At 35.6% G+C, this 15,379-nt stretch overlaps 1 protein-coding gene across 1 annotated transcript; it reads right to left on the bottom strand.

The window, feature by feature from the left end:
• Window positions 1-1,003: 1,003 nt before the first annotated feature.
• Window positions 1,004-5,871, bottom strand: LOC131293659 (uncharacterized). The gene is made up of 5 exons (XM_058321734.1): window positions 5,637-5,871; window positions 2,502-2,853; window positions 2,038-2,432; window positions 1,851-1,972; window positions 1,004-1,774 (listed from the first exon to the last, which is right to left on the bottom strand). The coding sequence occupies exons 1-5, from the start codon at window positions 5,869-5,871 to the stop codon at window positions 1,004-1,006; spliced, it is 1,875 nt and encodes a 624-aa protein (XP_058177717.1).
• Between the last annotated feature and the right edge of the window lie 9,508 nt (window positions 5,872-15,379).

Genomic DNA, 15,379 nt, shown 5'->3' with positions numbered 1-15,379 from the left:
GCGGGGCAACATATCGTCGTTGTCTGTTTAAGTTTGTTTTCTCAGTGAATTTCTAATGTAGAAGCGCCAAACTCACTCAGGGTGCATAAAATACGTAGCTAAACAAATATCATGCATTACTACCTCAAAATTCATCAAAAAATTTTAGCCGAGTTTGCGCCCCAATGTGATACATATTTCCACATACTCCCCTACCTCTGTCGCGCTTGGCTTGCGCGATTGTTCTGCCGAAACTGGGCTACTTTTGAAACGGCACGTCGCGCTGCAGTGTGGACCCCGAGTACCAGAAGAAAATATCACATTCATTTTGTATGGACATTTTTTTTGTTTGGAGTTCAGCCGCCTGTCACACGGGGTAATATTACTTTGACATTTCCGGTGAGCACATTTCGGTCGCAGAAGTGTTGTAGGGATGTTTAGCGCACGGTTAGACCTGGGGTCACACGCAAATAATGATTTTTAAATAATAAAAAATAACCGTTTGATTTCGGATATTTCTTGTGATTAAGGAGAAGTAAATTTTTTTTCGAATTTATCATATAAATGTTATAATTGTTCACCGTTCTTCTGTGTATGTTTGCATTGTGATCAAATTGCTTTTAAATTTATTTGTTTTCTTGGTTATCCGATGTATTCAAACACTACCGATTTTGAACAATATCTATAACCATTTTTTTTTTTAATGTATACCAAATCGAAAATGAATAACTAAACGGCTATGCTTAACTTAACTTAATGAGATTCCTGGGCTTAGTTGCTAGGTTGGATGGCAATCATATAGTTGTTTTACATTTTTGTTCTGTTTAGCTCATTATTGGGATTCAAGGTCTATGATGCATGTTTAAATGCAGACGGGTTTGATAACAACATTTGTAGTCTTCATAACTGTTTTAGAGGCTTTCTAGATTTTATTTAAACAAAATAGTTAAAATCATTTTCGAAAACTTTATTCTAATGGAGAATCAAAATAATAAATGTGAATTAGTTGCTAAATAAGAAAATTCTATTTTTTGGGATTAAAAAAATAGTTCAGAGGAAGAGCCTTGGGAGTTATGATTTCTTCGTAATTTAGCTTTAATTGTTCGCCATTACTTAATTTAGCTCGCTCGGTAACCTCCGCTGGTATAAACTCAACATCGGCACTGGTAGTGAGAAGCCCAATTAAAGCTCGAAAAGTGGAGGACAGTGGCCGATCAGTTCCAACGGGAATTTGGTCGGTTGTGAAACCGTCAATACCTGCGACAGTATCTGGAACGTTTCCATCGACATTACGAAAGTTAGTGATTATTTTGACTTCATCCCTTAGAAGATTTGGATATAATACGTCGTCTACGTAGAACATAGTTCCGAGGTTATAAACAAACACCTCCGATTCCACAATACGGGCACTATTAACGCGGACGACGTTCTCGAAAGATCGCTGAATTTTTATAGGCATCCCTCCAACCGTTTCCATAACTTCGTCATCTTTTAAGTCACGATCGTACAGTCGGCCGCGAATGAAATGATTTAGCAGCATTTTTACTCCTTTTTCCGAGGCTAGCACGTTGTCCGGGAGTAAATCGAAGCTGTAGCGCTCAAAGGCTTCGTCCGTGGGTACGAAGAACGTATAGTTAGAGCCAGAAATGAATTGAGCTATATCTGCCGTATTGAGAAATCGAGTTATTTGCGTGAATCGTGTGTCTCTTTCCAGTGCCAAGAACGAATGGGAAAGAAATTGTGCCCCAAACCACGGAAAGGCCAACAAAGGGGGTGTTTCTTTATCTTTGTGCATCTTGAAAATGTAAAAAAAAGTTTCATTAGTAAAGCAGTTCGTCGGTTTTGAAATAAAAATCCGTGTGACTACTTACCTGATGGAGGCGTGACACAATTGCCTCCGATACGAAAAGGACTTCTGAAAGAATGTAAACTTCGATGCCATTAGAGAGTGTGTAATCGGAAAGGATGCTGACGTTGTTCACATTGGGAGATGCTACAAGTGGAAGAAAAAATGGTACATGTCGAGTTTATGCTTACAGTTTATTTGCCGTCACTCACGTTTACTCTTAAGTACGACGTATTCCCCGCCAAGAGTTTTGAATCTGTGTTCTGTAGAAGTCGCACGCAGATCTGCCATGCGTAGCGGCTGTTTAACTCGCACTAAGTGATTCCGAAGAACCGTGTCTGTGAATTCCTGTACACTAAAGGGATAAAAACCCCAGTCGATTGGATGCCATCGCTGGAATGCGGTGTCTGATGGTATAAACACCATGTAAGCGCTGTGATCTGCCAGCTGGCTAAGATTGGAACTGGAGAAGAAATGCTGAAATACTTTTGTTCCCGATTTCATACTGGCTAGAAAGTTCATTAAATTTTGGCCAATTCGATTTTCTTTGCTGGTAACTTGCTCTTTGGTTACATTTTTCATCTCCAAACGCTGTGGCTCATTGTATCTGTAATATGAAGAAGCAAACGAGGGGATTAAAATGGATTTACGTTTTCCCGATAAAAGGCCACATTACCTGTTGTTTTCCTTAATATTGCGTTTATTAAGCTTAGTGTTGGCGGATACGCTGTGGTTGCCAGAATCTGTAAGGTTGCCCACTATAAACACCAGGCTAAGATGTTCGGTGATGTTGCGTTTCGTGAGTACTTTGGCACTTTCGTTGATTTCGTAAGCCATTAACATATCAATGCAGGACAAGTTGATATGAACGGGACGTTGATTCAAATTGATATAAGTGTTTTGATCTTTCACTTCAATTAGTGCCCCAGGTACTGTATGTTCAAACAAAAACTCTTGGGTTTTAAATTCACTTCTATCCAACGCTCCTGCATCGATTTTGTCTGGTACTATTAACGTAAACGGAACATCTGTTAAGTGAAAGAAAAGAAAGAAAAAACAATTAAGTTAATTAAAAAAAAAACAAACAAGTACAATATTAAAACCTCTTTGAATACTAACAGATCTCGATAAATTAGTATCTTGCAATTCAAATGCTATCGGACTTGAACTGGAACTACTAAATAATCAATGGAAATTGCAGCGAGTAAATATATCATTTGTATTATAAAATATGCACAGAGAGCTCATCATAGCAAGACTTCAGAGGACACCAAGGTAAAAAGGCGAATACTAATTCCAGCCAAATACATGCAGATGTGTCGCCGTTTACTATATACAAGAATTGCATTACAATGCAATACTAGGGTGTATGTGCAAACAAAAGAGGAAAAAATCGATCGATTGAATGCTAGCTTGTACATAGCGTTGAGAATACCAAGTGCATGGAGAAAATAAAAAGAAACGTAGAGTAACATTGTAACAACACACACAAAACATAGAAAAAAAACTATTGGTACATCAGAAGAAACTAATTATACTACAAACTCCTTTGCTTTTAGGACTCAACATGCTATAGGCTTCTCAGAATGTGTGACATATTAAAACTGGACGGTACTGGCGGTTTTACCATTAACCCGTAGAAACCTAATGAAAGAAAGTTTTCCCTTTTGTACGTGGATAGTCAGTCCTCTCGTACAGGGGAGCCCCGGCGCTCATGGGTCGATTTTCTAACCGGCTGTCGCGGACCCTCCGTCCCTGAATTCAGTTAAAATTTCCTATTCTTTTTTGATTTTGATTAATTTTGTAAAAAACTTAAGTGTGCTGGCTAAGAAGGACTCTAACAGCCTTTTGCGAAATATTCTGTCTACGACCTGAATAAAATTGATAAAATTTTAAAAGTTTTAGGTAGATGATAATCGAAATTTTTCAATAGACCATTCTTAGAAAGAGCTACGATTCTTTGCATAGCGGAATGCTTTGCTCTGAATTTGAATTGCCAATATGATGAGTACATAAGCCAATGGGTAGTTCCGAAGTACCATTTTATTTAAAATCGGAACAGCAACGAAAGTGTTGGGAAGTCCTAACTTAAAAGTTTGAAAAACTTTCGTCATCTACGAATTTTGGCATAATTGCTCACACGGAAAATGTTTTGCATGATAGTCGTATGTACTCGACTCGATCCATCCCTTGTAATGTTTGAACATTTTAGCGTTTGGGTACAATTTAGTCTCTAAAGAATAACAAAAAAGGAACCCTTTGGAAAGGGATTAGATTGAAAATATTGTTCAACAATCATGTAACTTAGTCTCCAAAATCAAACACTAGGGCTCAAATTTTTAAATGCTTTATCCAGCAGCGTCTCTAACGGTAAGCGTACTAAGCGGCCGTGGGGGGCCCCGACCCATCTGGGGGCCCCGAGGGCAATGTGGATCACACAAATAATTGCAGCATTCAAAGCTGGATTTCAGCAAATCCGGGAAGCGTTAAATAAAATATTTAATATTAAGGCAAAATCATTGTTAATAAAAATATCTAAATTTGAAATTCATTCAATGACCATAATCTGGAATAGAATTTTGCAATGTATGAATGCGATCAATACGTCACTACAATCCGTAGAATGCGAAATAAAAAAATGGTCAATTTTACTTCGATCTTTCAAACATTTTGTAAATAATTTCAGAACTAATTTTGATGAAATCGAAAGGGAAGCTACAAGAATAACTGGCTTATCGTTTGATTCGAATGAGCGAATTCGAAAAGGAACAGACAAAAATCTGAATGATTTCAGAGTCAATACCTTCTTTAGCATTTGCGATAATATAACTGTGTAAAATTAAAAGAAGTTTACGCAAATTACATTGATGTAAATTATTAGGAGGATAAAATCGAACAATTTTGATTGTTTATTAAAGAAAATAATGTAGCAGTTGGTTTCCAAAATGTACAAGAAAAATTAAACGAGCTTCTTTCTTAAAATAATATAATACCGTGTGAACGAAGAAATGACCTGCACTTTTCCAAACATTGAGGTAAATCTAAAAATTTTATTAACTATACCAATTCGAATTCCTCAGGAGAAAGATCGTTTTCTGTTTTGAAAAGGGTAACAACCTATTTGCGTAATTCGATGGGTGAAACAAAATTGAATAGTTTAGCAATACTTTATAAAGAACGGGAATTTTTAGATAATATTGATGCAACAGACATCATAAATGTGTCATAAAAAAAATATTTAGAACTTACACTTACTTTAGGATTTACAAGCGAGGAATGTTTCGTTTATTTGAATATATTAATATCTGAATTTTCATTCTGCCTGTACCATAGTTTCAATTTTATGTTTGCATTATTTGTAAATAAATAAATCTTTTAAAAATAATTTGATAGTCTTAACTATTCCTCGAATTGTAAAAAACACATAATTTTTTGAGTAAAAGAAACAATATGACGTAATTAAATCCTGCATACACACCTCAATCTTGAATAAATGAACAAAAAAGACTAGGACTAGGCGGCCGATGCATCGCTTAAATATAATATTTGTAAAAATCAAAACCTAAAGATTGATCAAAGGGAGCCCCGTTTGATTTCCCGCGTGGGGCCTCCTAGTTTGTTAATCCACCACTGGCTTTATCTCAAATTTTGATAAATTAACAATGATTTAATCATCTAACATAAAAACATAACATAAATCCGCAAGCACAATGTTTTGTTGGGGAAGGTAATATTTACAATAACACCTTACGTGAAGGCATTACATAAAATTTTGTTTTATTTTTTAAATCAACGTACTTATGAGGCTTACCTTTGACTGTGCTATATCCTTGAAAATGTGTGCGGTATTCTTCCCACAGCTTTGCTATCGCTTTGGTTGCCGAACGATACTGCTCTGGAATGTTTTCATCAAGCTGAACAGAGGCGAGATAGGGTATAATTTTCCTTCCTAATACCTCACTATTGATGTAGCTTACAACAGGAGATTCATCTTCACTAGCAAAGGCACAGGGAGCACTCAAATATACACCAAAAATGAACCCCATTACCACCAAGGTACACCTTTTGATGTACATTTTTCTTTTCACACTGCTGACCATTTTTACTTGCGTGACCTGTTCAAAAGGGTGTTTGTTGTTCAAAGGATTCTACGAAATATGTAGAGTTATATTCATAACTTACATTATATTTTTTAATAATTCAAGTGAGAAATTACAAATGCAATTTATTATATTTCCATTACATTGTGTATCTAACACCAAAAAAAGAGCCTGAACGAAGCCAATGCACAATGCACTTAAGTAGATCAGGATTGATTGCTCGAACAAAAAGTAGTAAGATTAATGTGATCATACTAAGTTACATTAATGTGAATAACAAATATATGTTAATACCACTAATAATAGATAACTGTTTGCTGATTGTAATCCGTCCTTGTGTACAGAGTTAGTCAACAGTTTTCCTAGATGTACATTCAGGATTGTTGGTTAACCGTTGCCATAAATTGTCATATTGTTGCTCAGCTTGATATTACGTTCCTAGCAACATCCGACCATCGACATTGCGGAGAAATGGGATGTGAATTGAATCGATATCAGCGTCTGCAAGTTGAGTTTTGTTGTACAAGGCGTTGCCTTACGGACTATACCCAACATTCACCAGAGTACGATGCTGGGATGTCCAGCAATGTCTGATTATGAATTTCAATTGAATAATAGCGTGCGATGAGAGACTGGTTCAGAAACATCGGACCATGTTTCTGTTTTGCCTTATATAGATAAATTTTACTTGAAAGTTGAGGTTATGCAAACTATACCAAACATCAGATATAAAGATTTCTAACATGTTGACACAATGAAAGAAACTAAATAAATAAATATTTTGTTTAAATCAATCTCATCTAATCTTCTTCCAAATCAACAAACTATTATGTAAGATCTTCAGGCTCGATCCTGACACTTCTAAATAATTAACATTATTGCAAAAGAATAAACCTATAGTGCTGAGGAAACTGGTTGAGCACATTGCACATTTTGCAGTTTACCTTCAACGGACTTGTGCAATGTGCATCTCAAAAGTTTTCCTTCTAATCAAAATGCACGTAGGTGGCCACCCTGTGTAAAATATGTTCCTTCTAAAACCAGATTTCCTTTAAAATATCCACACATTTTGTACACGCACGGACTAAAGTAACCGTCCTTCTAATGGTAGTCAAGGTCACGGAATATTGATATGCAATATGCGCAAAATGAGGACGAAAGCTCAAGTAACGAAAGCGGTAAAACTCAAGTTAAGTTCGCTGTTCGCTTTTTATATTTGCTGATATTAATATTGATGTATATATTCTTTAAATTTAGTCGGATTAATGCTGGTTGTATTGGAGCTCAATTCAATGGGACGTAATGAAACATGAATATCGAGACAAAATAAATATAATTAATTGAACTTCTGGGAGAAATATTTTACACAATTGCACACTTTTAAATAATAAAAAAAACACTTTAACTAGTTTTTTAATTGTCTTTGGTAAAAGTAGACGCGAATAAAAGTTTCACCATCACAACATTCGATCGGCATACGAAGGGGTAAAACTACTCACGATCACGTTTCACACCAAACTGAAAAGCTGCTTCAAGTGTCCCATTGATCTTATATAGAGAATCATGCAGCGCGGTTCAGCTTGCATATGACAGAAAATGAAAAAAGGTCGTGCTGACAGCAAACCCAATGAGCATGTTTTTTAGAGAACAACGATCTACTGGAGCGCTTCACAGTCAATGTTTAGGCTAAAGGACTGATATACGGCTTGTGTCAGCAGTTTGCACAAAAATATATTTCGTATGATGGAATATCTCGTATTTGTTGGTTTCGGTTGGAGACGACTTTTTATTTAAAAAAAGTGGTTTAAAGTAATTCATACTTAATTTCATGGTGGTATTGTTCATAAGTCAAATATTTAGTGCCAACATATTAACTTTCAAATAAATTTGTAGTTTAGGAGCAGCGTTAACTTTAAATTCAACGTATAATGATCACAACGACATGTTTTTGTAGTTTCTTGTCGCAAAGTTTTCATGAAATTCAAATGTATGGTAAATGAAATATGACTATTTTTTTCACCAAACGATGTTGTGTATGAGATTTTGCAGTTACTTTCAGGCGTAACGGTAATGGGGATTATGGGTTTTATAAAAATAGCTACTGTATTGTTTTACATCGTGCAAAAGTACAACTTGTTTGCGATAAGTGATGGAGAGATCGAAGAAAAAACGCCAGAAAAAAACCAATAAAGCATTTTAGCATAGCCCCAATTTCTCATCAAGACAGGGTTGTTTGTGATATTTGTAAAATCATTTTTTTATATACAACAGTATACTTCAAAAGTATATTTGTTCGTTGAAAACAACATTAGGACATTTTCAAGTTGCATTGAAAATGTAATGTGCTGTTCCTGTTTTGTGTAAAGTTTGTTGAATTTCTTTTAATTTTATTTCAATCAAAAAGTTTTGCACTACAAAATAAATTCATGTTATTCGGATGAACTGCATGCTCTGCGGCTGGGGATAAGAGTTGGTATTGTATATTTACGTTACTTGGAATCCTGCAGATCGCGTTCTCGGAACTGAGTTAAGATATGTTATGGCATGGGAACTGAACGAACCTGCAAGATATGTGACACGAGTATCGAGATCGCTATCTGTGTCAGATTAGTTCGTACCTTACTTGTGTGTGGTTGGGTTTCGGGGTAAAAACGTTACTGGATGTCTTTTCTAGCCGGGCGATCAACTTTGTGATGATCATCAGTACCCAAAGTCGTAGTTCGACTTCATTCATCCATCATATACCTTCTGGTAAACTGTGAAAGTATCCTATTGGCCTTAAATTGATCGTGTTGCTTGGGTAAGGTTAGCGAAGAAATATTTTTTAACAAGCTACACAACAAATTTTCTCTATGCTTTATAATGCCAAAGCGTTCCCGGACGAGGTGTGTAATAACCCAGTGCGTCATGCCGATACGCACAGTATTTTAGGAGAGTGTTACGCTGTTACCAACGGTTGAATATTAGTGTTAGGATTAAAGTGACCGGGAGTGGATAAATACAGTGCATTATAGAATTGTCCAGTGTCCTTGGTGTTCCTGGTGTTAGGTGTGCATGTGTTTAACAGCTTTGATCCATCAGTGAAATGCAGTGTCACAGGTGCGATCAAGTCTTTTTTTATGGTTTTTGTATCCCGGAACGTTCGAATAAATAATCAGAAACTCGAATAGAGCAGTTAGCATTGACTAGTGATGTGCCAAGTTGCCTTCATAACATGAAAATATTTCCGAACAGGTCTCGGCGGTCTTAGCGTGACGTGATTTCTTCCAAAACCTGATCTCGCGAGTAACGAAGAAACAAAAACAACTACCAACAACATAACGGAGCGAATTGAGCATACGTCATTTGCGGTGTTTCAAAGGTAACAAAGTACGCCCAATTTTTTATACATGGACTGTATTAGGGATTGTTTATTGTTTCACATTGGCAGCTGATTGATGCAGTTCTAAGTTTCAATTACATATCATTACAACATATTACATGCGTCTCAATAAGTGCTATTGATCTTTAAAAGAAATGGAATGTTGGCGAAACTATTAGCATTATTTACATTGTGTACAAGATGAGATAAGAAATCCTAGCTATAGCAAGCAAAAGGTATCATAAAATGCATATTTTTATTAAAAATCGTTCATCTCATAATTCTATTCAACAACCGGTATTACAACAACGATCATATTTTAGCAATATTGTGGCAGCCACCAGTAAAAATATACACCCTACATAAAATTGTTACAAAAAAAAAAATGGCCATAAATCGTTGTAATTGGCAGAATTGGTCACAGTTAACTAACTACTAGATTTTTGTGCTATTCTAAATTTTTTTGAAAATCGTGGCAACAGGTTACACCAGGTTGACCCTAATCGGTTTCGTTCTCGCAAAACTTTGCGATCGTTTTATTTTTAAACATACTGAAACGAAGCGAATAGTCTATATTTAAACGAATCTTTATCATCACATGCAGGGAAACATGCGCGGCTGTCCATGATGGTTATCCTCCAAACAAATACAGATGATATTAATAACGCTATGTGAACGCTATGCGTTTCGAAACGACACTCGCCGCTTAGTCTTATTCTATTTGAGGTGTCCATATATCCAGCATATCCGTATAGGGAGCTAGGATTTGTTTTAGTGTGGAAATAATGAAAAGTATAGTGAAAATGATCTGCCTGTACTTATAAACCCATTTCATACAGCAATTTGCTGAACATATTCCATATTTTTGCCGTAATAAAGACATATTCTTATGCAAACTGTATTTCAAAAACTTTTATGCACAAAGTTTGTTGATATGCAAAGTGATGCGAAAGATTTGACAATCATGTGGCTTTGTGAATGTTACAAACCAATTTCTTTTCATATTTGAGGAATCGTAGATTCTGGGATCGCCAAATAAGCAACAGCTTTGGTCGTGTATACGAGGTTACTCCCACTCTTTTTAAGGACAAGTATATAACCTTTCGAAGTAGGGAGGATATAGGTAGCGTGGTATTTGCGGCATTCATCTGTTTCCAAGTGTATCCGAATGCCTCAAAAATGAAAAAGTAAAAAAAAAAAAACAGAACCAAAAAAAATTGTTCACAGCTTTGTACGGAGTTTTATTTTTGGAATTTGTTCATTTATACTAGCCGGACTGCTTGCGAGATGTGATGTAGTATTGGTAAAACTTGGTTAGTATCTCGGGATAGTGTTCGTAGCAGCAGAAAAACTTTAAACCACAGTGGTAATGAGATTTGAAATAAAATCTTTAGCAATGAGGAAGATACCAACGTATTTTGACCAATCTTTGGCTCCCACAGGTGACGCACACAATGTAAATTTCATTATGCATCACAGATTATTTCATTATAGACCAGAAATTTGAGAGTAATTTCAAAAGAAAGTAATTTAAATTGCTTTGATTTGATTTAAATAATAATTCAAAAATATTCAAGAGTACTTTCATTTTATGAAAATCATGATGACTACAATTTGCATTTTTATACGTTCTTGATGATGTATTTTTGATTTTGTAAATTTCGTATTGATTTGTTACTGTATTATTGAATATGTATTTGCCTTAGCGATGGAATTTATTTTTTTATTCTCAATTCAATTATTCACAAAGAAGAATGGTAAAGCGTGCACAATAATAGTATTTCTCAATAACATGAGCTAATGCGTATTTTCAGCCTTTTTCAATGGATAATGGCGTTGATCGCCTTTGAGAACTCAGTTATCGAATCATGAAACCGGAATATGGCATCTTGCAATCCTTCATGGCATCTGTGCACTTCGTTATGATTCTATACACTCGAATATGCGATCCTTAAACTTTATCGGCAGATTGGAGTCCGGTTTGTTGCGGGTTTCATAGATGCAAATTGTGTACACATACACACGCGTCACGATGAAACAATAAATCTGTTAAGAATCCAAACAATATCAACATGATGTTTCTTTGTATTATATTTGTTGGCTATTATTTGACGATTTTTTTATTAGCTAACGTAGTGTAAAGCAAAAAATGTCGAATTGAATTATATTCAACTTTTATTTTTTCAAAATTTTACATATGATTTAAAAAAAAGTGTTAGTTCGAAAGCTAATGTACTTAGCCAGAGGTCGGCAAAGTCCGTTCTGCAAGAAAATTCTAGTGCTTCATACAAAAAATCCATCTCAATTTTTATTGGGTTTGTTCACGATGTAAGGTTTGTTTCTTCCCAAAAATAAAGATTAAAATTAATTCCTGTTCTCCATCTGATATTGAACAAATCGTACAATAATTTTAATCTACATTTGGCGAAAAAAAACAAACCTGACTTCGTAACATCGTAATCACCGACAAACACACTACAAGGTTTATCAACAAACATTAACCAAAAATTGAAAAATTTGAAAAATCTTCAAAAATAGAAAAGCCTCATCTCTACAAAGTCTTAAAAAGAGCGGTCAAAATGACCGGCTACAAGCAATTTAGGAGCGGCTATCAGAACTGGTCGAGCAGAAAAATCTGAAATTTTTGTTTGAGATCTAGGTTTGAATTTAATCTAAGGCCTTTTTTGAAAAAAATAATATATCTAAGGCTAAAAGTTATAAAACAATATTCATCGGCTGGTTTGTGTTTTAACAGCAATTATCAACCGTAATATTTCTTGTGTTTGTTCCATCCAATTTTGTCTACTTCGCTGTTGCTCACTAGAGATCAAACCCGTCCATTTAAGCTATGGTGCGCGATTTACTTTTCTTGAATGCGCTGCAACATACTTATCTTGTATGTTCGCTTCTCAGAGGCTTGTGAGTTCTGATTTTATGTTTGTTTATCAAATCGTACCAATGATCATTAATGGAAAGACTACATTCTGAGCACTCGGAAAGATCCAAACTGAGATTTAATCGATGACCTCTGAAACTTCATGGCAAACGAGGCTCTGGTGGCTACTACCTATTGCCTATCGATTTGTATTCGCACACAATCAATGTTATCGTGTGTTTGATGCATTTTCGTATACTCTCTTAGTTGTTTTGCCTTCATTGGTGATTGAGTCGTTTTTAGAATACGTTTGAAATTATGAACACATGCTGTGCTTGACGAATATTGCCGCATACAAGAAACACTGTGGGACATGGATTGATACTGTGTAGTTTCGTCTTTAGTCGCAATTTAGATGGCTGAAGGGGCCAGGGTAACAGGGATGCAGCACTGAAATTCCGATACCATTTATGGTCATCATCTTTTCAATCGATTTTGTAGCGAACCGCAAGTTTCGCATATATACATGCACAAGCACATGATAATTTCATGTTGATATGTTTCAGTTGTGTAAGCCGCTACTAGGTTTGGGCGTCGTGATCTTTTCTCTTCGGTACAACGAGCACGAGTGGGGATACAAACTGGTCTTCTCGTGGTACAAAGACACGCAGACACACTTCCATCAGTTTTTATTTCATGTAAGGCAGTCACTAAATGATGGTGTAGGGTCTTGCAATATCGTTGTTTTGGTGCTGTGTGAACGAATCTTTTAGGGAGGTGTGATAGGTTTCCTTTTTTGAAATAATGAATCGAAAACAGGGGCTCTGTGTCTCTTCGGTACCAGACTAGTCCAGTCCAGTACTAAGGTTGTACCAGATGGCGTTTGGCAGTTCAGAATAAAATGGAAGCTTGATCTTTAGCTAAGTAGAAATTTTATCACTTAAACTTCCTATCGGTTACAGTGACGCATACTCCATGTTTTAATGGCATATTAATAACATGGTTGTTAAGTGAAAAAAAAGTTTCCCTATATTTTATTTATATAGGCCTTGGATGTTAGTTGATACTCGAGTAAAAAAGATTTAAATACAGAGTAAACTTTTTTCCAGGGAAAAAGTATCGACCCGTTGGGTAACCTCGAATATCTCAAACCAAAGAGCGAATGTACTATAGTTGTTTAAAAAATTTAAATGTTTATACCGTCTTCCAAAAATTTCGACCCGCTTTTCAGTGCTGGTGTCGTGTTTCGTATATTCAAATGTAAGCAACCATTGAATAAATGCTGCTCTTCAGCAAAGCTCAAAGAACTTCGCACAGGTTAGGTTATTTACAATTCAAGTAATAGATATTTTTTTGCGAACAAAATTAGTTTTAGAGCGGAAGGTCATTGAGGTATTTTTGTGTCTTGATTAAAAAAAAGGAACTGTGTCATATTTTTTCAGAATGACTGTATAAACTCCAAAGGAATCCAAAGTCATCATCTGATAATGCTCATAAGTATGACTATCAAGATAAATGTACTACATCTAGTTGAAAATCGTATTGACGAAACTGCGAACCTTTCGTTGAACTGTATTCCATTTAGTATATGGAATGAAGCTGTGTATTTTGATGATATCTCCAAGGAAAAACGAATGATTCACAATGTCTGAATAACTTCGATCATCCTTCAGAAGAGTTGATATCATAGGTATGTCCTCCATGCTGCGTAAAATTTTACAGTCGAATAAAGAAGATATTTGTGAATTTTATATTATAATAACTTGACGTAGAAATTGTTTGACAGAAACTACTGAATTTTTCATCATATTATTGTTAATATTACTATAAACAAGATTTGACGATACGACTTTCATATAAAAATATAAGAATATCCTGAGTTTTATCAGATTTATTGGAAGGCATTTCATTTAAATTAATTACCTTACCCGCTAAGAAGTAGCTGTACCATGACGTTCGTTCGTCTTTGCGTTTAGAGCAATCAAAATTCTCACCCCTATTGCTCAGCAGTCCTTTCTTGGATAGTACGGATCGACAAAAAATGTGTTTTTCTTTACCCTTAACAATTTCTGGCACGTCGAGCAGATACAAGTAAAACTTAAGTTTCATTGAACTAGTGAACCCCAGCTGCTCTGCACTTCACACATGTATGGTATGATGCATCGGATTATCTCATATATCATGATTTCTGATATGGTAAGAACTACTTGTCTCGGAATGGTCTGGCAGTACCATATGGCAATAACTTATGACATATTATCGGGCAAACAGAATTGGATAGCGTACCTCTACTATTGCTGCGTCAAACACCTTGACTCCACTCCAGTTACAAGTTCCTTGTATGGTATCAATGGAACCTTGTTCAAAACAAAGCAAAATTGACAACATTGTTCCTAAATTTATAAAAAAGTTAGACGGTTCTTTACTAACTTCAGTATAAATAGTTATACAGTATAAATAGTTTAACAGTAATTTTCTTGACAAAAGATTATCAACAAATATCTACAAGTTATACGCAGGTTGTGTACAACGCAGGTGTGGCTACCCTCTTGGGTTATGCTTGTTCACAAAGAGTTTAGTAAGACAGATAAAGGCAAATAATAAGTATCCAAATGCCGGTTCAGTGGTATACCGTTCCAGCACTCTATCGCTAAGATATGTTTATATGATAAAAAAGACGTAGAAGTTTACGAAGGTGAAAAAAGTGTTTCTTAATTAAACTCATCATGACCCTCATTGCCCTAATGTGCATCCTCAGTGCATTGTAATATATAGATTAAGTACAAGGAGAAAGTGGATGAATAACTAGTAAATCCAAACCGGTGAAGGTTGTACACCGTCGCGACGGTTTTTGTGAGCTTTATTACATACTACATATTGCCAACAATAAAGGCAACCTTCAGTGATTCTCGTGTGAGTAATGTGGTTTAATAAGGTGTTAAATACGTCTGCGTAAGAATTACAAAAAAGTTTACAAGCATTCATTTATTGCTTGATCTTGAAACGTATCCTTGGAAGCTTTGTTTTTCGGAGAAGGTAAGAGGCAATTTGAAATGTTACTCATTGGTGTCTAGCGATCGGGAGTTTCTTTTTATTCGTGCCCCTGCCCTTTTCTTGTTCATTTATTGTCTGACAAAGAACAGAATATATGGGGAGAAAACTACGAAAGCAACACCAGAGAATCTGTAGAGCAGTATTTCAAGATCATGCTGAATTGG

The sequence above is a fragment of the Anopheles ziemanni genome, chromosome 2 (genome assembly GCF_943734765.1).
Source record: "Anopheles ziemanni chromosome 2, idAnoZiCoDA_A2_x.2, whole genome shotgun sequence".
Classification (NCBI taxonomy): Eukaryota; Metazoa; Arthropoda; class Insecta; order Diptera; family Culicidae; genus Anopheles; species Anopheles ziemanni.
Note: the sequence above shows the minus strand (reverse complement) of the source record. Positions and strands in the feature narration are given on the sequence as shown.

Coding starts and splice junctions, on each gene's coding strand:
- LOC131293659 (XM_058321734.1), bottom strand. CDS start 5,871: ATGGGGTTCATTTTTGGTGTATATTTGAGTGCTCCCTGTGCCTTTGCT. Junction 2,854..5,636: donor AGGATATAGCACAGTCAAAG/GTAAGCCTCATA, acceptor TTCACTTAACAG/ATGTTCCGTTTACGTTAATA. Junction 2,433..2,501: donor AATATTAAGGAAAACAACAG/GTAATGTGGCCT, acceptor TTCATATTACAG/ATACAATGAGCCACAGCGTT.